Consider the following 24,867-nt stretch of genomic DNA (forward strand, 5'->3'; position numbering starts at 1 on the left):
GTAGTTGAAAATATTCAATATTTAAGGGGTAAAATCATCCCTTAAGGTTGGGGCATTCCTCAATGCTAACTCCTTAGTCGTTGTGATGTTTCATATGGAAGTAGTGCATCGATCGATATTTATATCCTTTAGTCTTCGATTTGTTCGAAACAAATACTCGACGCTGAATACTTTCGAACCAGGTTAAAAATCGTTATCGAGCCTCGAGGAGCTTAGTGTGGATCTTTGGGAAGGAAAATGGAACGCGAGTGGAATTCAAACGGAAGAAATAGTTTGGAATAAAGTATTGGCGACTTGAGATTTGTGCAAATGGATCTCTAATTAGGAAGAGATTATCATTTTAATGAGCGTTGTGTCAACTAGCGAAGTGGAAGCGATGTAAAATAATTGGGTACTTATTTGCGACAGGGTATGTCAGACCATACCTCATCAATTGTAGCCTAATAACTGATAAACAATTAGACTCTCGTACGACTTTAAACATTTAAGAATAAAAAATAATATCTGAAATAGTTAAGTTTCAGTCTAAAAGGCAGCGAACATATACAATCTGATCTGAATTATTTAAGAATAATAATTTTAGAAGACTCTAGACAGGTTCCAAGGAACTTGAATAACTCGAGGCTCTTCGATTCGACGTGAAAAGCGAGAATTCAAAAATTGCATGAATAATTCACGGCAGAAAGTGATGGAAAAAAAAAAATATTTCACGCGGAGATTCATATCGGAGGCGATGTTTGGCAGAGGCAAACGCTTTCATCGTGGCACGAGAGGGTGCTGGAAGGAGAGAAACGCGAAACGGAGCCGGCGACGTCCACGAAGGGTCCAGAGATCAAAAGGAGCCACGATATTCATTACGGTCGTATATAAACGTCCATTAATAATTGTCCAGCTTTGCATACCTCCAATCCAATTTCTGAAATCGAATTGGTAAAGTGCTACCGCCCACCGGCGAAAATTGCTTTCCCTCTCTCTCTATCGAACGACAACCCCGCGCAAGGAACAACTTCCTCTCATCTACGAATCGCCCGGTTATGTCGAGCAAATTGGACCACGATTCTGTTTGTGTTCCGTGGTGGTACCTGGCTTTCACGTTATTGGAAACGTGTGGAATATAATTCGAGGATCGACTTAACTTTTGGTTCTTATTTTTATCCTACGCGAAATTATTTAATTGTGCAACTGTCGCGGTTTGTATGGATATGAAGATGTCGAGATCGCGTAGATTTGGTGCGTAGACAAATGTGCTAATCGCAAACGATTTGATCATTTTAATTGTATTTTGATTAGAGTGCTTTGCGTTAATATTAGTATGTTAGTTGATCTAACTAGCAGTCGGTTAATTAGGTATTAGATTTTTATTTTTATAGTTAACTTGAAGCTCTTTTTCTATTTCTTGTCAAGTTTTTATTTTCGAGACGATTGAAATATCTTGGAATAGAAAATAATTATCATTTTTATCTGAACGATAGCAAATATTAAAATTTTGCTTGAATTATTTAAGAATGATAAATTTAATACATTTTCGTTCTTTGACATTTAGAGAAGAGATTACACGTAAGATGTTAAGCTTCATTTTATTTTATGATCTTCAATCTTAAACAAATTATCCTAATTTAAACGTTACTTTTGGACGAGATATCTAGCTTATTGATTTATATACATGTAAAGGAAACTAAATTATATCGGTATCATTATTTGCGAAGATTTAATAAACGACGTACACGGGTCGCTGTAATTGGGTTAATAACTTAGGAAACTAAATACCTCGGAAGTAGCTTCCGGTAATAAACGATTCGCTTCAACTTCTATCTGTACTTAAGCTAAAACAACAGTTAAACAAATTCTGTCTTAAGAATAGGAATCATTAAGAAGCCAACATTGTTTTTAATTTTGACGAACAAACCTTTACACGTGACTTCGATTCATCGTTCTTATTCGTTGTTCAGAAACGAAACGAGGATATAAAAAAAAGCGAAGAGGAAAATAAGGGATCAGAAGATTATTTTCTCCAACGGAAAGAAGATAAAGGAATTGTTATCCGATTACAACATTCAGCTTCTTGTTTCAAGTCTCAGTCTTGATCCGTTCGATTCCTTTTATTTGGAAATAGTTGTCTACTATTTTTGTTTCTGAAGAATAATACTAGATTAATTTCAATTAATATTTTTAACACAAAGCAGGTAAAATTTTCGATTCACCACATTTTATAAATAAAAATTGTATCGTAAAAGTTGATATCTTCGATACGTTTTAAAAGTGAAAAGTGCTTTCAATGAGAGACTCGACGTTGAACGGTCTGTAAATATCCTTCTATTGGCGTGTCAAAACGCATGAGGCTTGTCACTTATGTCAACGGACGTGTTATCGGCAGTTAAATGACCAAAATGTTCGAGGGACGCGCGTTAATTCACCTGCCAAGGGGTGACTTTTATTTCAGCCCATTTCCTTGTCACGAATGTTATTCTTGATGTCCATCTCTGATAATACAAGTCCGCCTGTCCTGAGAGGGTTGTTTTATATTTCCTTTTGCTAGCCGAATTCCAATTTCTGTTACGTGTGACTACTTTATTTACGGAGTAAAATGAAAGTATAAATATTCCGGAAATATGTAGAGCTTCATAGTTTTTAAATTTTGAACTAATACTATAGTTCACAAGCGCAAAGTTTCTAAGCACCTAGAGTATCACAGGCGCAAGATTTCAAGCGTAAGATTTCAAGCGCAAGATTTCAAGCATAAGTTTTCTAAGTGCTTACAGTATTAGAAGCGCAAGATTTCAAGCTTAAGTTTTCTAAGTGCCTACAGTATTACAAGCGCAAGATTTCAAGCGTAAGTTTTCTACGCGCCTACAGTATTACAAGCGCAAGTTTTCCAAACGCAAATTTTCTAAGCGCAAGATTTCAAGCGTAAGTTTTCCAAGTGCCTACAGTATTACAAGCGCAAGTTTTCCAAACGCAAATTTTCTAAGCGCAAGTTTTCCAAGCGCTTGCAGTATCACAAGCGTAAGTTTACCAAGCGCAAATTTTTTAAGCGTAAGATTTCCAAGCTTCGAAGGGTTAAATTTTCCAAGCGCAAGTTTTCCAATAACCTACAGTTTCTCAACCGCATCTAGATGCCAACAGTAGTCAAAGGATTAATTATTACGACTCTCGAAAGCCATTTCATATACGCGACAATCACATAACAGACGAAGATTTGAAGCAAGGAGCATTAAACGTCCAAGTATCTCATTATTCCCGAGGCAAATTGAAATTGTTGTCCTCGCGTTTTCTATCTTGTTCAATTTTACGGCTGACCAGCCGCGTCTTGGTAAGGCTCGCATCCATTCTGTCGACGGCGTGGCTGTTGGCATTCTCGAGTCGAAGCACAGGCAGCGTGGGGTTGTTACGCTGTGTCTAGCCGGCACGAGTATTGATCTCACCAGAGCCGCTGTGTGAATGGGCTATAAGCGTCTCACCCTGGATCCTGGAATCGCGGATCGCCGTCCCTGTCCAACCTCCATCCAACCCCAACCCCCGCTCTTCGTTCCCTTTCGTCGCGGATCTGGCTCCGTTTTATATGGGTCGGTCCTTTCCTCGTTTTCGACTGCAGGGTCGCGTGCCCTTTCGGCTTCGCCTCACTTTCTACCCTTATTTCGATCTGCTCTCCTCGTCTCGACTTTAGAGTCCGCATCTCGAGGCTGACGTGATTGCGCTCCGAGTTCCGAAGAAATTGAGAAGAGATGTTCGATGCTTTTCATTTCTGAGACTTTCCAGCTTCTTCTACTATCATTCTCGTCTATATATATTAATAATGAATAAATAACTTTTATATTTTTACGAAATGTTCAGTTCAAATGGACAGAGAACGTGTTAGAAAGTCTTTGTTCTTTTTTCATTTTTCTATTCTTCTTTTGCTTCTGCAATTGAATTTATTCATGAGTGTGTGGTAGTTCTAGCCACAATGTTGATAATTGCATCTTTGTTGTTTAAAGAACGGGGTCAGACGAAGTGCTCGCGGCTTTTCTTCACAACGGGAACCCCTCTTCCTTCTTTCCGCCACCGCAGTCCCTTTTCGAAAGGACCCTCGCGTGGTACGCGACGACGCACTTAAGCCCAAGCATATTTGCCTCGTCCCTTAATTTAGCTACCCCTGCGCTACGTTAACGAAGTTATTCTGCGCGGCCTCAGATTGGTTTGTCGCGAATTTTCCTACCAAAAGTAACGACTGACGAGCGCGTTTGTCTGAAATTTAGTCGCAGCTTGGAAACACGATAGATATCTGAAAATGTACGAAATATATAATTCAAGCCCCTCTTCGAGTAATTTAACAGACTGTTCTTTTGGAAATTTACACGTGTGCGGTTAACTTCAAGGTTTCTATGTCTGAGGGGATGTCGTATGTCTATCAGAGATGAATCAGAGCTTGGAACACTTGGGTGAGATGGAAATTATTTAAATGCTACGTATTTCCATGACATGACTGAAGATATCACGCATGCACGACTTGAAGCTCGTCGAACGTTTATGGTAATGTGAAAACTAATTAATTTGTCATCTAACCTCTTTATACATCATTGACTTTATCTCGAGATAATTACATATGCATATTTGTAGATCTAAATACATTTAAAAGATTCTATTTAATAATTTAATTTTCCTCACTGAAGACTTAACAGACTTATTAAAAGAATCACTTCTTCGTACCCTTTCCAATTAAACCTTATTCTTCTGGCTCTAAAATTGCCAGAATCGAAAACTACGCTTCCAAAATCCATTTCTCTACACACACGACTATATAGATCACAGCTATACGTACCCTTAACTAGGTGATCGCAAGTTAGCTCGACGCGCTAGACCACTTGGCGCCCTTGGCATTTGCCTCATTGCCAACACACTTTACAGCGCACAAAGACAGATCCACCCTCCCAAAAATCAATCCTCAAATTTCACCCAATTTTCCTCTTCCCACGCGAAATTACCCTTCCAACGAAACAACCCCTTTAATTACTCGTATCTAACGTCCTCCAGAGCTCGTCCAGCAGCCTCGACAATGGAGTCCTCGATCTCGACGAACTCGCTCCGTGTATCGACAGGATCAGGCCGTTTATCGGTCCCAGCTTCGAGAACAGAATCCGCTCGATGCTCGAGGAGTTCGTTTGCAAGCAGAACTCGCGTTACGCGAAACGATTTCCACGGTTGAAGAGGTTCCTGGGGGTGGTCGCCGCGTGGGCAGACAGTCTCGATGCGACCGCCAAGGGCAGGGACGTCAGGCAGGAAATTATTAAGTACGCGATCGAACATCTGGCGAAGAATGGCCCGGTGACACAGTTCAGGGGCTCGTTCGTCCCAAATAGAGGGGATGATCGTGTGGATCCTGGCTCCTTGGCCGACGAGCAGGACACTTTGAAGGACATGAACGTCCGCAGGTTTATTAACGAGAAGGATTTCTGGCTCTGCCAAGACTGCGTGTGAGTTGATCGTACGGCGATCCAGCGAAGTGTTTCGATCGTAAATCGTTAAAATTGAATTGTTTCATTGTGATATATTATACTTTGGGGTGTTTACGATTTTTATTATTATGGTATGAAATATCGTTGCATTTGTAGAGATTGTGTGAATGGAATATTTATGTATTTGCTTTTCACTAGAAAATTATAAAGTACATAAGGCTACGTAAATTTCAATGTTAAATGTTCGTTCTGTATTGTTTAGGAGAATTTATTATGGTTTTTGTATTGAGAGGTTTTGTGTTTTAAATAGAAACGATAAAAAGTGAAGTTGACAAGTAGAAAAGAAATTGGATATTTTAGAGAAATATTATTTTACAGGACAAGTACGCGAGTAGAATCAAGAACCAATCCACGAGTCCCTCAACGTTGGATGGAGACATCCAATAGCGACTTGGATGTCGAAATTGGTTCAGTCTCGCAAGAACCTTCAACCCTTTACTGCACCTGTAGAACGAGTTCCTTTTGCGACCTGTCCACTCGTAACATCGAGAACGCAATATCTTCTCGAACAGAAATGAATTATCAACGTGTCCAACTCAATTCAAATACGAACTCATTGAGTCCTGTAAAAAAGACTATAGACGTTTCCATGAACATCAACTGCTTCCCACATCAAGAAAATTCAGAAATGTTCGACAAGTACGAAACGAACTGTAAGTGCAACAACACAGAGATTGTAATGACCGCTGAGAAATTTGCAGAAACGCAAACTAGTTGCCAAGATGTAACATTTGTTTTCAACTCTGACCAGAGTCCCCTGAACCACCCTTCGAAAACGGTTACCAACAATCCCAAACCGTTTCCAAGGAAAGTAAACTTCAAATCATCCACTGAAACAATAAAATACAACAATTGCAATAGATTTGCCAAAAGCTGTAAACTAAAGATCTACGTCCACAAAACAACGTCCACCGACAACGGAAGCGTTCGAACCTCGCCAAAGGTATCCAACCTCTCACTACCCTGCAAGTCGAGTCAGCTGATCGTGCGAATATTCGAGGCGGATCCATCGCTGTCCGACTCCTGCCTGATTCTGATGCGGAAAAAATTTGAAAAAGACATCGATAACGCGTGTTCCTGCGTGAACGACATCCTGAAGAGGCTGGACGATTCAGAAATCAAGCAATCGCGTCTGAATTGCGAGATTCGACCAGGTCGCGTCGATCTGAATCTCGTGTGCAAGGGTGTCGGAATTTCCAAGTCTCGATGGTTCCTGGCTCGTGTCCCGACCTGTAGCAACGTTCGCAAGCGTGACTCGTGTTGCGACAGCAGAGGAAGCTGCGAGATTCCTTGCACGAAAGACGCGGACGCTCCACGCTCGACGGACCTCCCTGTTGATCCTCCCCAACGCTGGGACGCGCCAAGAGGCGGCCAAGAGATCGAGGAACGACGCGTTGCTTTCTATTCTATTTGCTCGGATCATCGACTGTCGGATGAAACGAGGGCTTCCACGTCGAGACGTGAAATTGGAAGACACGACGGGGAGAAAGGGGTTAACTTTATTTGGTCGAAAGGGGAAAAGGAGAGACAGCTGGATTTCGTAGTTTCCTCGCAGTTAACAAGTTCGCGGAAAAGTGGAGACTTCGTGAAACGTGCTGGTAATGATGAAGTGGCTCGTAACGAAGCGTGCAGTAGAATCGGAGATGAAATTTGCGACAAACGGCAGGCGTTTTTAATGAAAAATGAAGGCGAGGATGAGGGGACAGTGGATGTATCTCGTGAGATTGAGGAAATTGTAGACGTGGATGATAATAGAGTTACAGTTGAAGATTCTGGGAATCGGATAGCAGAATCGTGTAACTGTAAGTGCGTTTGCTCCTCGAACGGCTCGAAAGAGGACGTTTATGAGGGAAGTAATTCGATATCTGGTGGATGCAACCCTGGACAATGCTTTTGTCACGTTCTTCTCGCTGATAGTAGATCAGAGAATGTGTGTATCGATCCGCCAGTAGAATGTTCTGAAATGGAAAATCGGATACATTGTCATTGTTCTTCGAAAGAAAATACGACAATAGTGGAAGGACATATCTTGCAAACGGAAGAAAACGCGCTAGAAGCGAAAAATGAATTGTTCGAGACGAAAAATTCCGTTTTTGAAGTGAAGAAAGAAGCTTTAAGGGAGGAAGAAAATACGTTTGAATTAAAAGATAACATTTCACCAGTAGAGAATGATTTAAAATTAGGAACAGGTGCCTGTTGTCCAAATGAAAGACGGAAGGTAAGTGATTCAGATGTAAAAGAAGTATATAGCGTCGATTCTATCGACACTAGTTGTGGCTCGAAGTGTTCTTGTTGCGGCGAAGAACTCACGAATCGCTCGTTAACGGAAGAAACGAATAACATCGAAGACAAAAATTCTGTTCAACTCATTGAATCTAATAAAATTCGAAAATCGAATGCGATTACGACAGAGAACGTAACTGTATCAGAGGATGTAAAAGATTCTACAATCGTTCAGTCTTCGAGATTCAAAACGATTTCTAACATCAGCGAGGAATCAAAAGTAGCATCTTCAAGAGGTGATCAATGCTCCAAAAAAATCGACAGTAATTTCTCGTGGAAACCCTCAGAACATCCAAAGCAAAGTTCAGCGAAGCACAACAGCAATCGAGAAAGTGCATTTATCCTCCATCCTGCAGACTCGAAACGTTCCAATGAGAAAGATCCATCGATCACCGAATCTCTGTTCGTATTTTGCAGACGATCGAACGTAGAACAGTCTTCTTCCACTCTAAGCTCTTCCACGGACGAAGAAATCTCAGCGACTAACAACGTCCGCACGAAAATCCAGGAGACACCTCGAAAATACAATCCACCCTTTAAACGAGCGACTTTAAGCTCCTGTCACCACAAGTCGATATATTCCACCGTATGTGCTCCTTCGTTTCGCACGAAAAATCGAGACAATTCTACTCGTCGCGATACAAAATGCGATCCAAAAGAAGAAGCAGCAGACTCCAGAGCTGTTCCTCGACATGAAAATCGTTCGTGGCGGAAATCGATGGCTACCAGCGGCCTCTGCAACTCCTTCCCAGCGATCGATCGTATAAAATACTTGATCCGTAGGAAACTTCGAAAATTGCTGTTGGAAGAGCGCGACAAGGGGACCAGCACTTCGAAGACGTTCCTGAGGAACGACAGATACCTGATCAGCATCTCGAGCGAGAAACTACACGGAGATCGAACGTATCGCGAGTCTTGCTCCGCTGGTTCCTCCATCCGTTCTCCTTTCACCACCAGAAATCGCTACAAAGATGGCGGCGCGTCTGAGAGAACTTTCGCCGAAGGGATCCTTTTAGGAAAGGATAGAAACGCTTTTGGCGACATTCTCAGGGCGAGATGTCAAAGATTGATTCAAGGTAACCGCGATATATTCGAGAAGATTAGGACAGGCGAGGGTTCGAGGTCTCTGAGCCGGAAGTACAGCTCGAAATCGACCGACACGCGAGATTTAATCGGCTACAAAGGTGGATCGTTTCGAAAACGTAAATCGAAGATCAAAGGGAAAGAAGAACTTTTTATTAACGAGAGAAATCGAGGGGGTAATCGTTCAAATGTTGCTTTCTCGAATTCAGGGAGGATAACGTTCTTAAATGACCACGGTGACCATCACCAGAAACCATGCCACGTGAAGGATCGCCGTTTAATGGAGGACAGCGATGGAAATCGCAGGAATCATCCTGTCGACTTAAGATCGAGGAAGAATTGTTCGAAGAAAGACTGTCTTAACCGTGGCGATTCTGGAAGCTCGCTCGACAGCGAGGAAAATAGAAGAAGGAGGGATGCAGAGGGGAGGGTGCGTTCTGATAAATTGAGATCCTTCGAGAAGCGTTTGTTCAAGCTCGAAAGAAAGCGCGAGGGGGATGACGAGCTGGCCAGTTTCCTCGATGACTATGAGAGACGCATTGACGATCTGGACGCCGATTTTAGGCTGAAACTATTGCAGTACGTGATGCTCTGCAGGAGTGTGAAGAACTCGTTGATGAAGAGATTGCAATTGAATGACGTTTACGAGGTCAGCTCGAGCTCTGTGTGACGGAGGGGAACTAGTGTGGCGATGAATGACAGAGGCTGATGACTCGATCGTGGCTGATGTGATAACCTGTTAAACGTTTGGTTCAACGTTACGATTTTACCAATCTGTTCTATGTTTACGTTTCTCTTTTTGTTGCTATTTTATTTAGCTTAGAAACGAAAGAGTCTTTCGGATACTTCAATGTAATATACTGTCACTTTTGAAAGTGTAAGAAAAAGATTGTAATATTTTCTTAGTATAATAAATTCTATATTTAACTACTGTTTAGTTCTAATTTATATTAACCATAAAGATTAGTAGATATATTAAGTGTAATTATATTTTTTCTAATTTATTCTAGTCAGTAAAGTATGCCAATAAAGCATCAATTCAGCGTGTGAAAAATAAATAAATTACTGATTATAAGATGACATTGCTATTTCTATGCATTGCTTACTGTAATAAAAATAGCTCTTGTTAGTTTATAATTTTATAATAGATTGATTAGCTGATAAAAGTTGAATGCAAACGTGGTTTCTACGATGAAAGAGCAATTTCAATTCCAGAAGAGAGCTGGCAATAAGAAACGAGTAGTCGTTGGACGTAGACTATTTGTCGCTGGAGCCTTATCACTTACCGCGACGAAAATGACAGTGAAATCGTAGTTATTTAAGGCGTGCCGGCTCCGAAGAAGAGATAAAGCATTGTAGACCAACCATTGAGAGCAGCAGCATCCATCCCTCTGGCCAGATCGATATTTCCTGGCAACCACCGGAGAGGGTGCCCACCCCTGTTACCCTGTGTTTGTAACAATGCAAGTCGGTTCCTAACAGCTAGCGAAAGATTTGAGCCGTCGATGTCTTTCATTTCTTTCTCTTCATTTTTCTCGCCCCTCCTCTTTCTTTATGATTTATATATATAGTCGCGAGAATCAAATTAATGTAAAATTACAATTTTTGTAAAATTTTTAAGTCTTCGCGTGTGTATGATATTAAACGGTTATTGTGGAAAATATAAAAAGATTATTTGGAAAACTGATTAGTGATGATTGGTACAGACAGATCATTAATATGATGTGTATTTATGAAATATTGCACATTTGAACTGATAGTGGGGAGTAGCGAGAATACGAGGAGTCATGGGAATTAAAGATGATATACACGAATGATTACAGATATTCTGATATGTGTAGAGTCAGTAATTAGAAGTGGTATTTATATTGTGAGCAGTGTTTTATAATTCAGCTATGAAATTAATAATGAAGCGTGAATATTTTTTCATAAGCGACTTCAAGTTAGCAATATATATGCGAATAACGAATGCAAGCGTTCAGCTGTAGATAATTCAATTTAAAGAAAGAGTTTCGGAGCCATATTCCTGACGTTGAAGTGAAATCCATGGAAATAAAATCGGCAAATCTGATTTGAGGCAATGCTGGGAGAATGGTGCGATCTACCGCAGTAGAAATGGATATCATTCTGCGAACGTAGCGTGAAACGCTGTACAGTGGAATCAGACAGTTTTACGTCGATCATATTTCACGGGCAACCTAAATACTCGACCGATATTCGCCAAAATTTACGTCGTAAACTCGATATCCACTTATGTTTCCCGTATTTCTCTCATGACGTTATCACTATCCTTTCAATGTAATTTCTTTCGATTCGTATTGCTGTGTGGAACTCTCCCAATTAACCCTTTAAGATCTTCTGAAACCAACTACCCACTTTAAGTATCTGAATAGATATCAAATTCGCGAAATTAGTGGAATTTTTACTAAATCGTTTCAACCTTGTACAAGTTTAAATCCAATTGTAATTGGCAACCCTTAACTCAAATTCCATTTTCTTCTACGTATTTAATATAACTCCACATTGTTACACACAACGTATAATAACACTACTATATCCACATAGAATTGAGACATTTCTAGATTCTACATCTAACCCTTTGACGACAGACGGAATTTCATAGAATCTTTACTACAAATCTCAATCTCAATAAAAACGATTCACGATCCTCAATATAAATAGCAATTTCAATTGCTTCGCAATATTTTCTTCTACCACAAATAAACCACCCCAAAACATCTCATCGAACCATCGCTCATATCTACCCTAAATTAAAACAAAAAATTAATTCTCACTCTCAACCTCTGCTCTGTTAAACAAGCTTCGACGAAATTCCTACAAACCAACCCCTCGCTTTCCTTCACGTCTTCTTATCGCGGTCAGAAAGAAAAAAGAGCGTGAAACGCCACCCCTTTACGGTACCCACCCGCGTTAACCCAATACCCACGCAGTCAGGTGTCGAATTACCGGTCCTTACATAAAGCAAGCTCGAGGGATCGCGGCTGGTCAGCCAGGATGCGCGGACATTTACGTTAATGCCGTTACGGTTCCTGTACCTGCGTAACGTTTCGCGAGGAGGATGCGAAAACGTCTCCTCGCGGGGTGGTGTGGAAAGCCCCGCCTGGGGTCGATCTAAAGCCGCCTGGCGACTCGCTCGATTGGCTGGCGATATCGATGCGTCGCCGCGACGCGTCCAATGGCGTCGCGACGCCGGCGCGCGCGGACGCCGCGGCCAGGGGTTGACTTCGCGGTACCCCGCCGCAGCCGTGGACGGCGTCAACGAGGACGACGTCAGGCGACGTCGACGACGTTCACCGTCGCGTACCCCGCGCGCAACCGCTACCCCACACCGCTCGCAACCATATCTGGACTTAATTATTGGTGAGTGATCCATTTGTTTCGTTTCTCCGTTATTTTCCATCCGACGAGAGGCCACCGCGTATTCCGCGAACGGAATTTGGGGATTTCCGGTGCTGTACACGGCGATGGTCGATCCTCGTTCGACTATCCGGTGACCGGGTTTAGGACGAACGGCGGAGTCGGTGGTCCACCATCGCGAGGAGTACTCGTCGAATCCTGGTGTACGAGAAATGCTGTGAGTTCGTTTGAGAGTGAACAGTGCGGTGTTTCTGTCAGGAACAGCGGTAAGATCCTTTAGGAGAGTCTATTCGTTCGAGGTTCTACGAGGATTCTCTTTGCGCCGGTTGAGGATGTTGGTTCGTTTGTCTGTAAGGATTTTCTTGGTCCACAGTGGAGCTGATCGTTGTTCGATCTTCGATCGATACATGTGATTCTTCGAGTGGTTTCCGTTCTTTTGTTCGTGGTGGAATTCGGCTGTGCGAGTGACAGTGTGTAAATGGACGTGTTCGGAAGGATCGATTCGATTGGTGAATCGTCGCTCCGCACGGGTACTATTGGGGGAGATTTGTGCAAGGTCGGATCAGTGGAAATGTCAGAGATCAGAGAAATGTCAGCGACTTTTTCGTATTGATCTGCCAGGGATGTGCATCGGGCTGTGGACTCGTTCCGTTCGATACCATCTTATCTAGTCTACATTTTTTTAAATATCATGTTTAACAATCTATTTCTGCCTATGGAAAAGAATTCAAATTACACAATTTCAATCTGATTTTGCATTGGAAAGAGATTCTACTTTCTATTCGATCTTTTTACTCTACATTTCTATAGCTACTTAATCCTTCGTATATTACTTTGCAACATTACTAATACATTTTCGATGCTACAATTATATATTTTCTACATTCACAACTATTTATACCTTGTTAATACGAATGAAATTGGAGACCAAAGTAAATCGAAAGAGAAATCAGAACTAGTTCCGCAAAAATCAATAGCCACTAACGAATAATCAATATAAAACGCATCGAAAAAAGCAGGACGTTCCGCATTTCCGGTGGGAAGATCGAGGGAACCGCAGGCAGTGCGAGGATACGCGCGGTTCCATCAAGATAAATCGGCTCTGTCCATCTTCCTCGTTCAACCCTAACTCGTTAGCACACGTGCTGTGCATTTTGTGCCTTTTGTCTGCCACGTGCCGTTTTAATATCCGTCAGCCATTGTCCCGCGCTACCGTCCCTTTGTCGTCGACTCGACCAGTGTGCTGACAATTTTTTGCCTCGCGCACTCGTCAAGGCAGAAATCGCCTTTTCGGTGCCAGTCCTCCGTCGATCGATCCTCTCCCTATGAAGTTTCATTAAATGGGATGACATCCGGAAACGATATCGCGCGGCAATGTCCGCGAAGGAACAGGAAGCTTCGTATCACTTGATCGATTTAACCGATGTTACGTTTCCAAAATAAGATGCACATTTTGTGGATATAGATGGTGGGTTACTTTTCTCTGTTAGGTTTTTGGTACGGTAAGGTCCTTCGTGATAACTCTTGAAGGCACTTCCAGACATTGATAGCACGATCATTCTGAAGTTAAAGATTTCTATAGTAATAAATATATTTTATGAATAAATGCTTCTTCTCAAGTATTTTCTTCTGTCACTACACTTTTGATATCCTAAGAACTGTCCACTCTTGACATTAAAATATATTTCTACATTCACATAGGCGTTCATACTTTTATACTTCGACAAGCACGTTTATAAATGACCTAAGATGTTCATTATTGTAAAATTTCCAAAGAAATTATTCAAAATTTGATACACGTCGGTGCTGTATTTTGCTGCTTCTATTTTTTGCAAGTTTTAATACATCATGGGGTGTCCCCACGTAAAGATTAAGTGAAAGATGCGAGGTAGGGAGCGGCGGTGCGTTTTCTCTCGCATTTCTCTACCCCTGAGGACGTTCCCTGGAGAATTCGGGGATTAGGCTTGGAGAGACTGCCACTTCAAATAAACACCCCTACTCCGGGGTTCCCCTTGCGTTTCGACATCGAGGATGAACGTTTCCACACAGATACATCTCGCTGTACCTCGATGGTTTAAAGACTTAAACGTTCGACCGTTGAAGCGGCTCGAAAACAGATCGGATGCTCGTGGAAAATGGTGAATTACAGCAGCGTCCATTTACGTGCGTCTTAAGCGATGAAATTGAGAAAAATCTGCTCCTCTTCAGTGGTTTTATCGTGCATTCTATGAAGCGTATGACGTTGGTGAATAAGTGTCTATGTTGAGTACATTTTAAGCATCATATTTAAAAAATTTAGATGGAAATATACTGCACGCTTGTAAATGTCATTTTATTGAAAAGAATTGTATTGGAATTAGATTTTTTTGGTATTCTTATGCTTTAATCGATAATCATATGATTTTCTGTCACAAATATGGGATTGTGGGTTACTGTGTTACTGTGGACAGGAAATGGACATCTATGAATCACGATGATATGTTTCAGGGGCTGCCAATTGCCAACGCGACCATTCCCAGCCTGAGAGCAACCCCAATAATTGGAAAATGTCCAGATTCGCGGCGGCGGGCCTCGTGGCCTTCGACTCCATCAAGTCGAAAGCATCGCAAAAACTTGCTGGGTAATGTCACGCATGCTCGTATCCGTACCGCCATGCGAGGGATGAAAAATCGTTTAAGGCTATATTTAGCCAGCGCTCATCTAAATCTGACCATGCGCATAATTAAAAGCACATGTCGGTCCCGATCGGACGTCCAATTGCTCCACATTATCTAATTTGCATTCCTTCGTTTAATTATCATCTCATTTTTTCGTTCAACTATATTACGAAACGATACTCAAGACTTTATCAACAACGACTCAATTAGAGCTTGTTCTGGATATTTTACATTCTCTGGAACACCATTTTTGAATAACAGTTCTACGAGATGAAATGAAATTTTCTTGAGCCTTGTCATGAATATTAAATAGAAATACCGTACAGAATTAGAATTTATATTACGCTGTTTCAAAAAGAGCAATCGTCGGGACGAAAAATCAAATTTAAGAACACGGTTATTCAATTTTCCCAACAATAGAGCGCTTGAAACTTGAACCTTAGAGAATCTGTTTACCAAGAGAAAGTTTCCAAAAACTTTCTCGTTAATCGACGAACAAATTCCTTTATTATCACTAACGAATAATGTGACTGACGTCTTCAGATTCAGAAGAAGCAATGCTGGCTACGAGGAATTCGAGATGCCCCGCGAGGGTAGTAAAGACAATAAGGGGTTCGAGGGCGAGAGGGCGTACAGTAGAGAAGCCTCGTTCGAATCACTCCCGGAACCTGAACGGCCCCCGTTGCGTCACATCGACACTTACTGCAAACCAGAATGTCCCTGCCTATCGAAAAGATACACCATCGCCTCGTTGGCTTGTATAGGTGAACCTCAAAACATATTCTTCCATTTCACTTACTTGAACTACTCACAGAAACCATTGCGTATAAAATACAATTCCATCCTCTAACAATTCTCAATTTTCCAGTATCTTCAATAGTGTTGCTCCATTGCAACCTTAAAGAGCGTTGTTTACATCGTTTTCAGGATTCATAATCTCGTTTGGTATGAGGTGTAACATGGGCATGGCGAAAATGGCCATGAAGAACGCCACGGAGGGCGACAACCACACTCTCATGTTCAACTGGACAGTGGGCACAGAGAGCGCCCTGGACTCGTCCTTCTTCTGGGGTTACCTGGTCACGCAGGTGCCAGGTGGTTTCTTCGCCTCTTTGTATCCAGCGAACAAGATATTCGGCACTGCGATCGCCATATCGTCGTTCTTGAACCTGCTGGTACCTGGCGCGTTGAAAGTCAATCCGATCGTCGATATGATCGTGCAGGTCTTGAAAGGATTGGTGGAGGTGAGATGTCTGCGGTGAATTTTGTTTCTGTGTTTATGTTTCTTGCGTGATTTTCGCGATGAATAATCCTCTCGTTGGACAGGGTGTCACGTATCCGGCGTGCCACGGTATTTGGAAGTATTGGGCACCGCCGTTGGAGAGATCTCGTCTGGCGACGCTGGCGTTTTGCGGGTCTTACGCCGCCATGGTGATTGGAATGCCACTGTCGGGTTGTTTGACTTCTACCTTCGGTTGGTCAGCGTCGTTTTATTTCTATGGTACGTCGCTAATTTTGCTTCCTAAATCAGAGGTTGAATTTAGTACTAACAATGGGTTACACTTGCGTGATCCATCGATGTTCTCCATTTTGAATAATTCAAGTTTGTCTTGTAACGTTCCTTTTCTTGTACAACTGGTTTAATTATATTTTTCACGTTGAAGTTTACGTTTATGGACAACGTTGTGGAGTTTGATAGAAGTGATTTAAACGTCCAGGTATGTCCGGATTGATTTGGTACTGTTTCTGGCTGTGGCTGGCCTTCGAGAAGCCATCGAAGCACCCTAGCATTTCAGCCCGCGAGCTTCGTTACATCGAGGACTCCCTCGGTCAAGGACAAGCGCAAATGGCGATGCCCACGTTCGCCACTACGCCCTGGCGCAAGTTCCTGACGTCCATGCCAGTGTACGCGATCGTCGTGGCGAACTTCTGCAGATCCTGGAACTTCTACTTGCTGGTGCTCTTCCAAGCTCGGTTTATGCACGAGGCTTTCGACATGCCTTTAGTTGAAGTGAGTGATACTGGAATTTCATCGAGACTTGCAATAATCGTGACAGCTAATTAGGTTAATTACTCCTTTCTTGTTCGATTGAAACAAAATTGAAATCGGTATCTGTTGGAGTAATTTTAAAGAAAACAGATTGTGGTGACCATTTTTATATTGTTAGGAGACCAAGACGAATGGTGTCATTGCATCCTACAAAGAATATGTCATCAGTCCACGTGAAATAATCACATTTATTTTCTGCGTATTTAACCCTTTTACTACTGTTGACGCCTAAAAGAGCATAGCAAACTTGCGTTTGTGATACTGTAAGCCCCTCGAGGCGCTTAGAAAAATTGCAATGCAACAATGCAAAGTACAAAGAAATGAACAATATTGTTTTAGTATTTTAATTATTTCACGGTGTACATTGCGAACGAATCCTTACTTTATAGTACCATCGATGCGTCTCAAACTCTGATGTAGTCAAAAGGTTAAACACCTCATCCTCGGAAGGATAAGCACACATATAACTATGAAATCGCCAAGAAAACGAAACTCGATAAATATTATTTGCGCAATTGTTACAGACTGGTATAATTGGCTCGCTTCCGCATCTGCTGATGACAATGATCGTGCCCTGCGGAGGGTTGCTGGCCGATCACATCCGAAAGCGTGGAATAATGACAACGACGAACGTCAGGAAGCTGTTCAATTGTGGCGGTTTCGGTATGGAGGCTGTCTTCTTCTTGGTGGTGGCTAACGCGACCATGCACAGGAACGGAACAGCGGCGATCGTCGCGCTCGCCTGCGGCGTCGCTTGCAGCGGGTTCGCCATTTCCGGTTTCAACGTGAACCACCTGGACATCGCGCCCAGATACGCCAGTATCTTGATGGGAATGTCGAACGGAATCGGTACGATAGCGGGACTGCTGGTGCCCTTCTTCGTGGACAATATTACGGAGAAAAAGGTATAGTTGCTTACGGCTGAGCTGTACAATCCTTGTTTCACACCAGGAAAATGCCATCCTTGTCATCCTTCTTTTTTATTCTTGTCACTGAACGTGGATATCGTGCTTTGCAATTATTAAAAAGTGGAAAGATTCGTTTAGATCAACGTAGTACAAGAGGGTTGAATGGATAATTAACAGAGTATGCGAAGGATCTATGGTCTTCTTCGATAAATCCAAACCCTTATCAGTCATGGAAGATACAATTAATTGTTTGAGAGAGTCAGTTAATTAAAATGCGATACATAGTCGAATATACATACGAGAACATAAAAATGCATATAAGAATAGAAGTATATATAGTAAAAATATGTACGATGTTTAAATATATTAAGATAGAGATGAAGTATGATAGATGGTTGTTTCTAGATTATTTGTCGCCAGTGTATCTTTCTTTCTCGAATGCCTTTTTCTCCGACGGGTATTCACAAAGGAATTAACGTTACTGTTATTTACCCGTGTTTCACAGGACGCTCAGAGTTGGAGGAACGTGTTTATCATAGCCGCGTGTGTGCATTTCTTCGGTGTGGTGTTTTACGGAATCTTCTGTTCCGGAGAGCTACAGCCGTGGGCTGATCCTATGGAGGAACAGAAGAACTTCGCTATGGACGAGTTTGGACAAGCGAAACCACCGGTTCCACCGCCGCCAAAGACGATGCAGTCCGAATTCATAGTAATTACCGTTACGATTATTATCATCAAAGTTTTTCATCGTTCTTTGAAAATATATTTGAAACTACCCTTGAAATTATCTACCTTAGTTTCAACTTTACATTAATCCGTAGCGTGTGTATTATTTATAATTTAACATCAAGCCATAATTAAGAAGATTATTTATTTGTATTTATTGAGAGAATTACTGCTAAAAGGTATTAATATTTTTCTTTTTTTTTTTTACAGAGACAACCATCCATGGGTGGAGCAGCGACCGATGATTGGAAGAACTACGAACAACCACCCGCGGACAACGTGTACGCTCAGCAAGAGAAATCGTCCGTGATAAGCTACGGATCGACGGAAACGAGCACCAATAATCCCTTCCATTCGACAAATCCGTTCGCCAGCGATATAAACGCGTCCCTGGTGCAACCACCAGCAACGAATGACTACTCGTACGACGTAACGCAGCAGAACCAGCAGTGGAACTAGATCCATCGATCCCTGAGCAGAAATGGACGGACGTAAGGAAAGTCTTCTGTTTAAGTTGACTGATCGTTTGATCGACTGTGTTTCTTTTTCATTGCTGCCTCTGGTGCTTCGACTGATTATCTCTTTCTTACAACGAGAAATAGTTATTTATGTTTCTGTAACAAATAATCAGGTAACTAGTGCTTCTGCTCTGACGCAGAGTATATATGCTTCGCTAGGAATTTTAATACATCGAATTGGTACTTTGCAAATGAAAAATGTGACGTGATCCTTGTATTAGCAAAAGGATTGAAACATTTGCGAGAAAGACACGAAATGGGTTCATTCAGAATTTTCAAAGAAAGTAAATGGTTGATTATGGTAACAGTGGAGTACCAGAGGTAGACACACAGATTTACAATCTTAAGGTATATCCGACGTTAGCGCAGAATCGCAGGCTTTATATTCTCAATTAGAGTGGAAATGAAATGTTCTATTCTCGCGATACCTAAGAGTACAGGATGTAGTGCTGTAAGTGAACGCAGACGAATTACTCAGACGTCACCAAAAAAATATCCAACCGTAAAAGGGGGCCTGATACGCCGAGAGAGAAAGACGAAAAGGAAAAGAAGCGCAATAGAAAGCAAACACGAAAATATCGAGACATGTTTTTAGGCGAATTTTTTCCAAGAAAACGAAAAAACGGGAATCGAAGACGAAACTTTCTACATTAATCGACAGTATAATTATGCGCACTTTCACGTTCACGAGAAGTGAATCGAAACTGAGTATACATTCTGCAAACCTGAAATTAATCTGCTGAACGAGTGTCAACTACTATCCACTGATAAGTGGACGTAAGCGGCCTAATTTGAAAGTAACGAACGGATCGCGACGATCCTTTCGATCGATCATCTGGCCTATCGCCGCTCGTCTGCAGAGATTTCCGTGATGAAAGTGAACGAACTCATTTTTGCGAGAACACACGCAGACAATAAAAAACGGCTGTCAAACCTTCGTTGACAATAATTTGATAATCGAAGACAATAATAACAAGAAGGTTTGGAGGAGCAATGGCCGACGAGATCGCATACGGCACGATCGCTGAAACTTTTAGGTATTTCGAGCGTTCTCCCTTGTTTCGGCAGTAGATAGTTGATACTTCTAATTCGACGACGGGAAAGTTAGAAACATAGCAATAAAGAGAAAAAAAAAACCAATATTGAACATATAATGCTGATCGTCGAGAGTAAAAAAAAAGAGTAAAAAAAAAAAAACGAAGAATGATACGCGCGCCGTTCTCATGGCGTGCCTTTTGAAATAGTACAACCCGGTCCTCGATGATAAGCGAACGTGCGATAACTAGAACGAATTAATTATCGAAACGTCAATATTTTAACAATGGGACTGGCGGGTTCTGATAATTGATGCATTACTCGAGAAGGAACAGAGGAATAACTAAATAAATAGAAAGTGGCGCTTGTTCGCGAGCCGTTGAGATACGAGGATGGCATTGATACACTTATTCAGGTACAAGTCGTGTTATAAACGAGATTACGTTACTTAAGCACTTTCGACTTTAAATGTAATCGCTAATTACACGGATCCTAACGGGACTCTGGAACATATGAAAGTATTCGTAAGAAAGTGATAACAAGATGAAAGTATTAATACGATAAGGCGTAATGTACCGTAGGGCTCTGTTTGTTGGGACCTGATCTCTTCGAGTGAATTCTCATCTTGCGCACCGACGAAAGGACCTTCCACGATATATTGGTAACCTCGTGAAACACGTTCCTCTTCGACACCTTGCTCGAAATCGTAACGACAACATCGCATCAACAAGGAAACTAAAACCCAAGAAAAGAGTACAATTTTACAAATGTACATAACATTGAAAAAACTAATTTCAAATTGAAACATTTACACGATAATTTCGAACGATTTCTTCTTTTATCCAAAGAAAGAATATCGTGTATTTTATTAGATAAATACCACCGTCTCTGACGAGGCTGGAATAAACGAACATAAAATCTATTTCTAACAGAGAAACAATTGATAAAAGATCGATTGATCGAAAAATAATACTTAAAAATAGCATCGATCTAGGGTACGCGCTTTTGAAATCCTGCGAGTATCGCTCGCGATCTATTTTCACCATAATGGCGTGTTCGAAGAGGTTCAATAAGTTTAGCGATTTAGAAGATTCGTGGCTACGTCAATATCGACGTGTTGCTCGAGGTTTCCAGCGCGAACATCGACACGTTGAGATATTTTTCGGATTGGTGCGTGCACGGTGCGTCGAGGTCCTCGGATTATTTAGAACAATGGTGCCACGGTTCGAATACATCGAGTTCTACAGTACGCGATCCGATGAAAGTATATTACACGAAAGTACGGGCGTCGATCCGAGATTTAGGAACGCGTCGCGTTATTATACATTGTCCTAGATGTTTATACTTCGTACTTATTATATACATACATATATTCGCACACGGGCATTTACACATACACACATACATGTACGGAACCGTGCATATATATTTCGTTATTATATACGAACCGTTATTGGCGATTTTTCATTGCCAATCTCAGAGAGCTAAGTATATACACACGTTGGGGCGATGTCCATAATTCATTGCATTGTTTCGCGGCCGAATCGTAACGATATAGATGTACATAAAGTATTCGTACGTTTCGAAGTTACGCGTGATACGTGATAAGTACGGCGAGACCGCGATCGATCGTTGCCAACGTTCAAATTAACAGGGGCACAAAATTTTCAGCGAGATTAGCGCTAGATTGAATTAGAGGAGAGCTGCTCCCTGTAAATTCCGTAATTTTTCAATTCGATTCAGCGAACAATGAAAGTATTTAGATAATCTGTAGATTAAATTCGAATTGTGCCCGCATTGTGAATACAATCATGTAGAAAAATCTATGTATATAACAATCAGCGAAAGTATGTCGAGCGAGAGAAAGAATTTGACAATTTTTGGCGGTAGTAAAAATTGAGAAACGGGAACAGAAGCGAAGAGAGGAGGCACGTCTCTGCTCATCGAAGACGATCGATCGACGGTTCGCTGTACGCGTTTAATATGGAGTCATAAAAATCGCGAGACACACTGTGTACCTATGATACATATATATTATTCGAGCAGCCCTTCTTTCCGTTGCCCGAGAATGCACGAGATTAGTCAATTTGCGCGATACCTTTTTAAAAAAGAAAAGAAGAAAAAAACAAACAAGTTATAGATACATACTATGAGGTATATACGTAAATACACGAGTATATATATATATATATATGTGCCCGATATATACAATTCAACGCGCTAAACGATGAATAAGGTTAGATGTTCTTATACATTCTCTCGATCGTGTCGTGATTGTAATTTAAATTAATATACACGCGAGAAGCGCATATATATGTACGCATCCAGCACACATCGCGCGTCACCACGCAGATCGTACTCTCTTGTTCGCATCTGGATTTTTCTATAGCGAGTCCACGTTTCCTTGACACGAACGCACACGCGAAGAAGTGGTTAGAACAGTTGATTAGACAACTCGACGAACTCACTTTTTCCCACATCCGTAGAACGATCTCCGTGTTCAGTGTCCACGTAGTTGCGATTTTTCTTTGCTCTTTGGAGACAAGCACGCGAAGAGATCTTGATAGAGGAGCAATGATTCTATAATAATTAACGAGTAGATTTCGATATCCATCAAAAGTTATGTGTAAATAATATAACGTAATATATATATTAATTAACTTTATCGGGATAACGTAATACGTATAAAAGGGGTTGGGGTGTTACTCGATATATGACACGTTACGCGTAACACATGACACATTGTATTACCGTATAATCGTATATACGCATATATATGTATGTATGTATATATCTTTGAGGGCAACATTGTGGACGGCGGTCGATGATTGCAATACGTGACAATCTTTCCGCCGTGACGAATCGCGGATTCGGAAGGAAACACGTTGAGGATCGCTAGAGATTAAAAGCGGCTTTGAAATAATTTATTTTTTAGACTATTTGCGGTGCCGACAATAATAATCTTGTAATCACCATGCACTTGTTACGAGGACGCAACAAACCCGCCTAGTGTTTCTATACGATTCGATGTTGAAAGCTTGTTCAAGGATACGCGTTAACTCTTCGTTCGTTTTTATCTAAGACAATAACGAAAAAAAAACGAATCGAGCAAAAATGAAAGCTATATAATAACACTAAGACAATAAAGGAAGGTATTTTTAAAAAAGCTCTCGAGAAAGACCAAAAGTTGTTGCATTACAATGAAAGTATTTCCCTGTAATTAACTGAATGATTTATCAAACGTTTAACGATCTTCATTAGGGACGAAATCGAAAGATCGTAGCCAGAACGAAACTGATTTAGCAACAGTTTTGTGTCTTCTGAAAGTATTCTACCGACAATAATGGTGTTTGTATTTCATTATATTCGAGAATAATTGTATTTTAATAGAAAATCGTTTCTACGATGTATTTTACCAGTATCTATAGATCTCTGTGTAATTATAATTGCGCCTAACGAAGAGTTAACGATCGTCGCGAAAACATTTTCCTTCGTCGCGTTGAAAGACGCATTTCCGATTGATTTACACAATGGTAGATCGACGTCTTTCGAAAGGATCGCTCGATGAAACTCGTCGAACGAGGACTCGCGATTAAATTTCTCCCTCGTCGTACGACGTTTCGTGCGACGATTTCGTAGCGTTTCGTAGCACAGAATCGCCATTGCTACCGACGTTTCCGATATTTAATGGCAGAGCCAGGATCTGGTTACTCGACAATAATCGGTATAATCGGTAAATGTTACGCGGACAATAATTATCGTGGATACGGTTCGATCATGTCGACGTTCTCGTGGCGTCGCGTCGTCCCTTCGACTCGCAATTCCTCCTCCCCCGTCCGCGGGGAAACCGGAAACTCGGATGACACGCGTCCTAACGAACTGACGTTGCACGCGATGCCCACTAATTCGCGAATCCGTTCGCCACTCGAGCGTCCACCGGAACGATTCGTCGTTACGTTAACGGAAGAAAGTACCGCGTCTGGTCACCACCGGAAACCATGAAAGTCTCGCATTTTGATTAGCGTTTAGCGGCGAGTATGCTTGGTACGATTCATTTGTGAGCCACGAACGTGTACAATCGGTCACAGCACGACAGAATGGAACATGGCAATTTTAATATCGATTCATTTCGTTGGATTCAACCGTCAAATTTGCTTTTATAAGTGCATTTAATTATTTTCAAGTCTTTGCACTCGAAGGCTCCAGAGTGGAGGCATTTAAAGTTTTTCTTCGAACTCGAGGGCAATGTAAATGATTTTCAGGTTGTAATAGAAGAAGAAAACCAGATCGCGATGACTTCGTTTGTTCTGTTGGCAAATTATAAATGTTATGCGAATAATAATGCTGTTATTTTTCTTCTGAGTGCAAAGGATTCTTCGGATCTTTAGTGGCGATTTTTCTGAAACCTTAAATAGGAATTCTATTTTCGTTTGCACTTCTATATTTAATGATATTTATACAATTCTCATTCTTTTGAATATTTCAAAGTTGTGAGAAGTGTACGTAGACGTTCGTGGCTGACCGTATTCGTGCGTTTTGATTCGTGGTGGAGTGGAGTCGCGAAGTTATCTTTGAAAAACAATAAAAATGCCCAAAACTCTATATTTTTTACTCATACTTAATCGCTAAGGGCATTTTGAGATACCTTGCGAATAAAAAGCTAAAAGACTATTCAAAGATATATTATTCTACACAACAAGGTGTGTGTAATTTATAAGAAAGTGGAAAAACGCAGGA

The 24,867-nt window shown here is 41.3% G+C and overlaps 2 protein-coding genes across 2 annotated transcripts; both read left to right on the forward strand.

Moving 5' to 3' along the window:
* The first annotated feature begins 4,458 nt into the window (after positions 1–4,458).
* LOC143422354 (uncharacterized) lies at positions 4,459–9,529 on the forward strand. The gene is made up of 5 exons (XM_076892929.1): positions 4,459–4,509; positions 4,616–4,682; positions 4,809–4,951; positions 5,011–5,450; positions 5,811–9,529. Exons 1-5 carry the CDS (start codon positions 4,459–4,461, stop codon positions 9,526–9,528), a joined length of 4,419 nt encoding a protein of 1,472 aa, XP_076749044.1. The 3' UTR covers position 9,529.
* Positions 9,530–12,145: 2,616 nt separating this feature from the next.
* Positions 12,146–19,140, forward strand: Vglut (Vesicular glutamate transporter). The gene is made up of 9 exons (XM_076911132.1): positions 12,146–12,239; positions 14,724–14,856; positions 15,437–15,657; positions 15,821–16,137; positions 16,220–16,394; positions 16,612–16,904; positions 17,468–17,848; positions 18,357–18,560; positions 18,788–19,140. Exons 2-9 carry the CDS (start codon positions 14,783–14,785, stop codon positions 19,034–19,036), a joined length of 1,914 nt encoding a protein of 637 aa, XP_076767247.1. The 5' UTR covers positions 12,146–12,239; positions 14,724–14,782; the 3' UTR covers positions 19,037–19,140.
* Positions 19,141–24,867: the final 5,727 nt, after the last annotated feature.

Source organism: Xylocopa sonorina, chromosome 3 (assembly GCF_050948175.1).
Source record: "Xylocopa sonorina isolate GNS202 chromosome 3, iyXylSono1_principal, whole genome shotgun sequence".
Taxonomy (NCBI): Eukaryota; Metazoa; Arthropoda; class Insecta; order Hymenoptera; family Apidae; genus Xylocopa; species Xylocopa sonorina.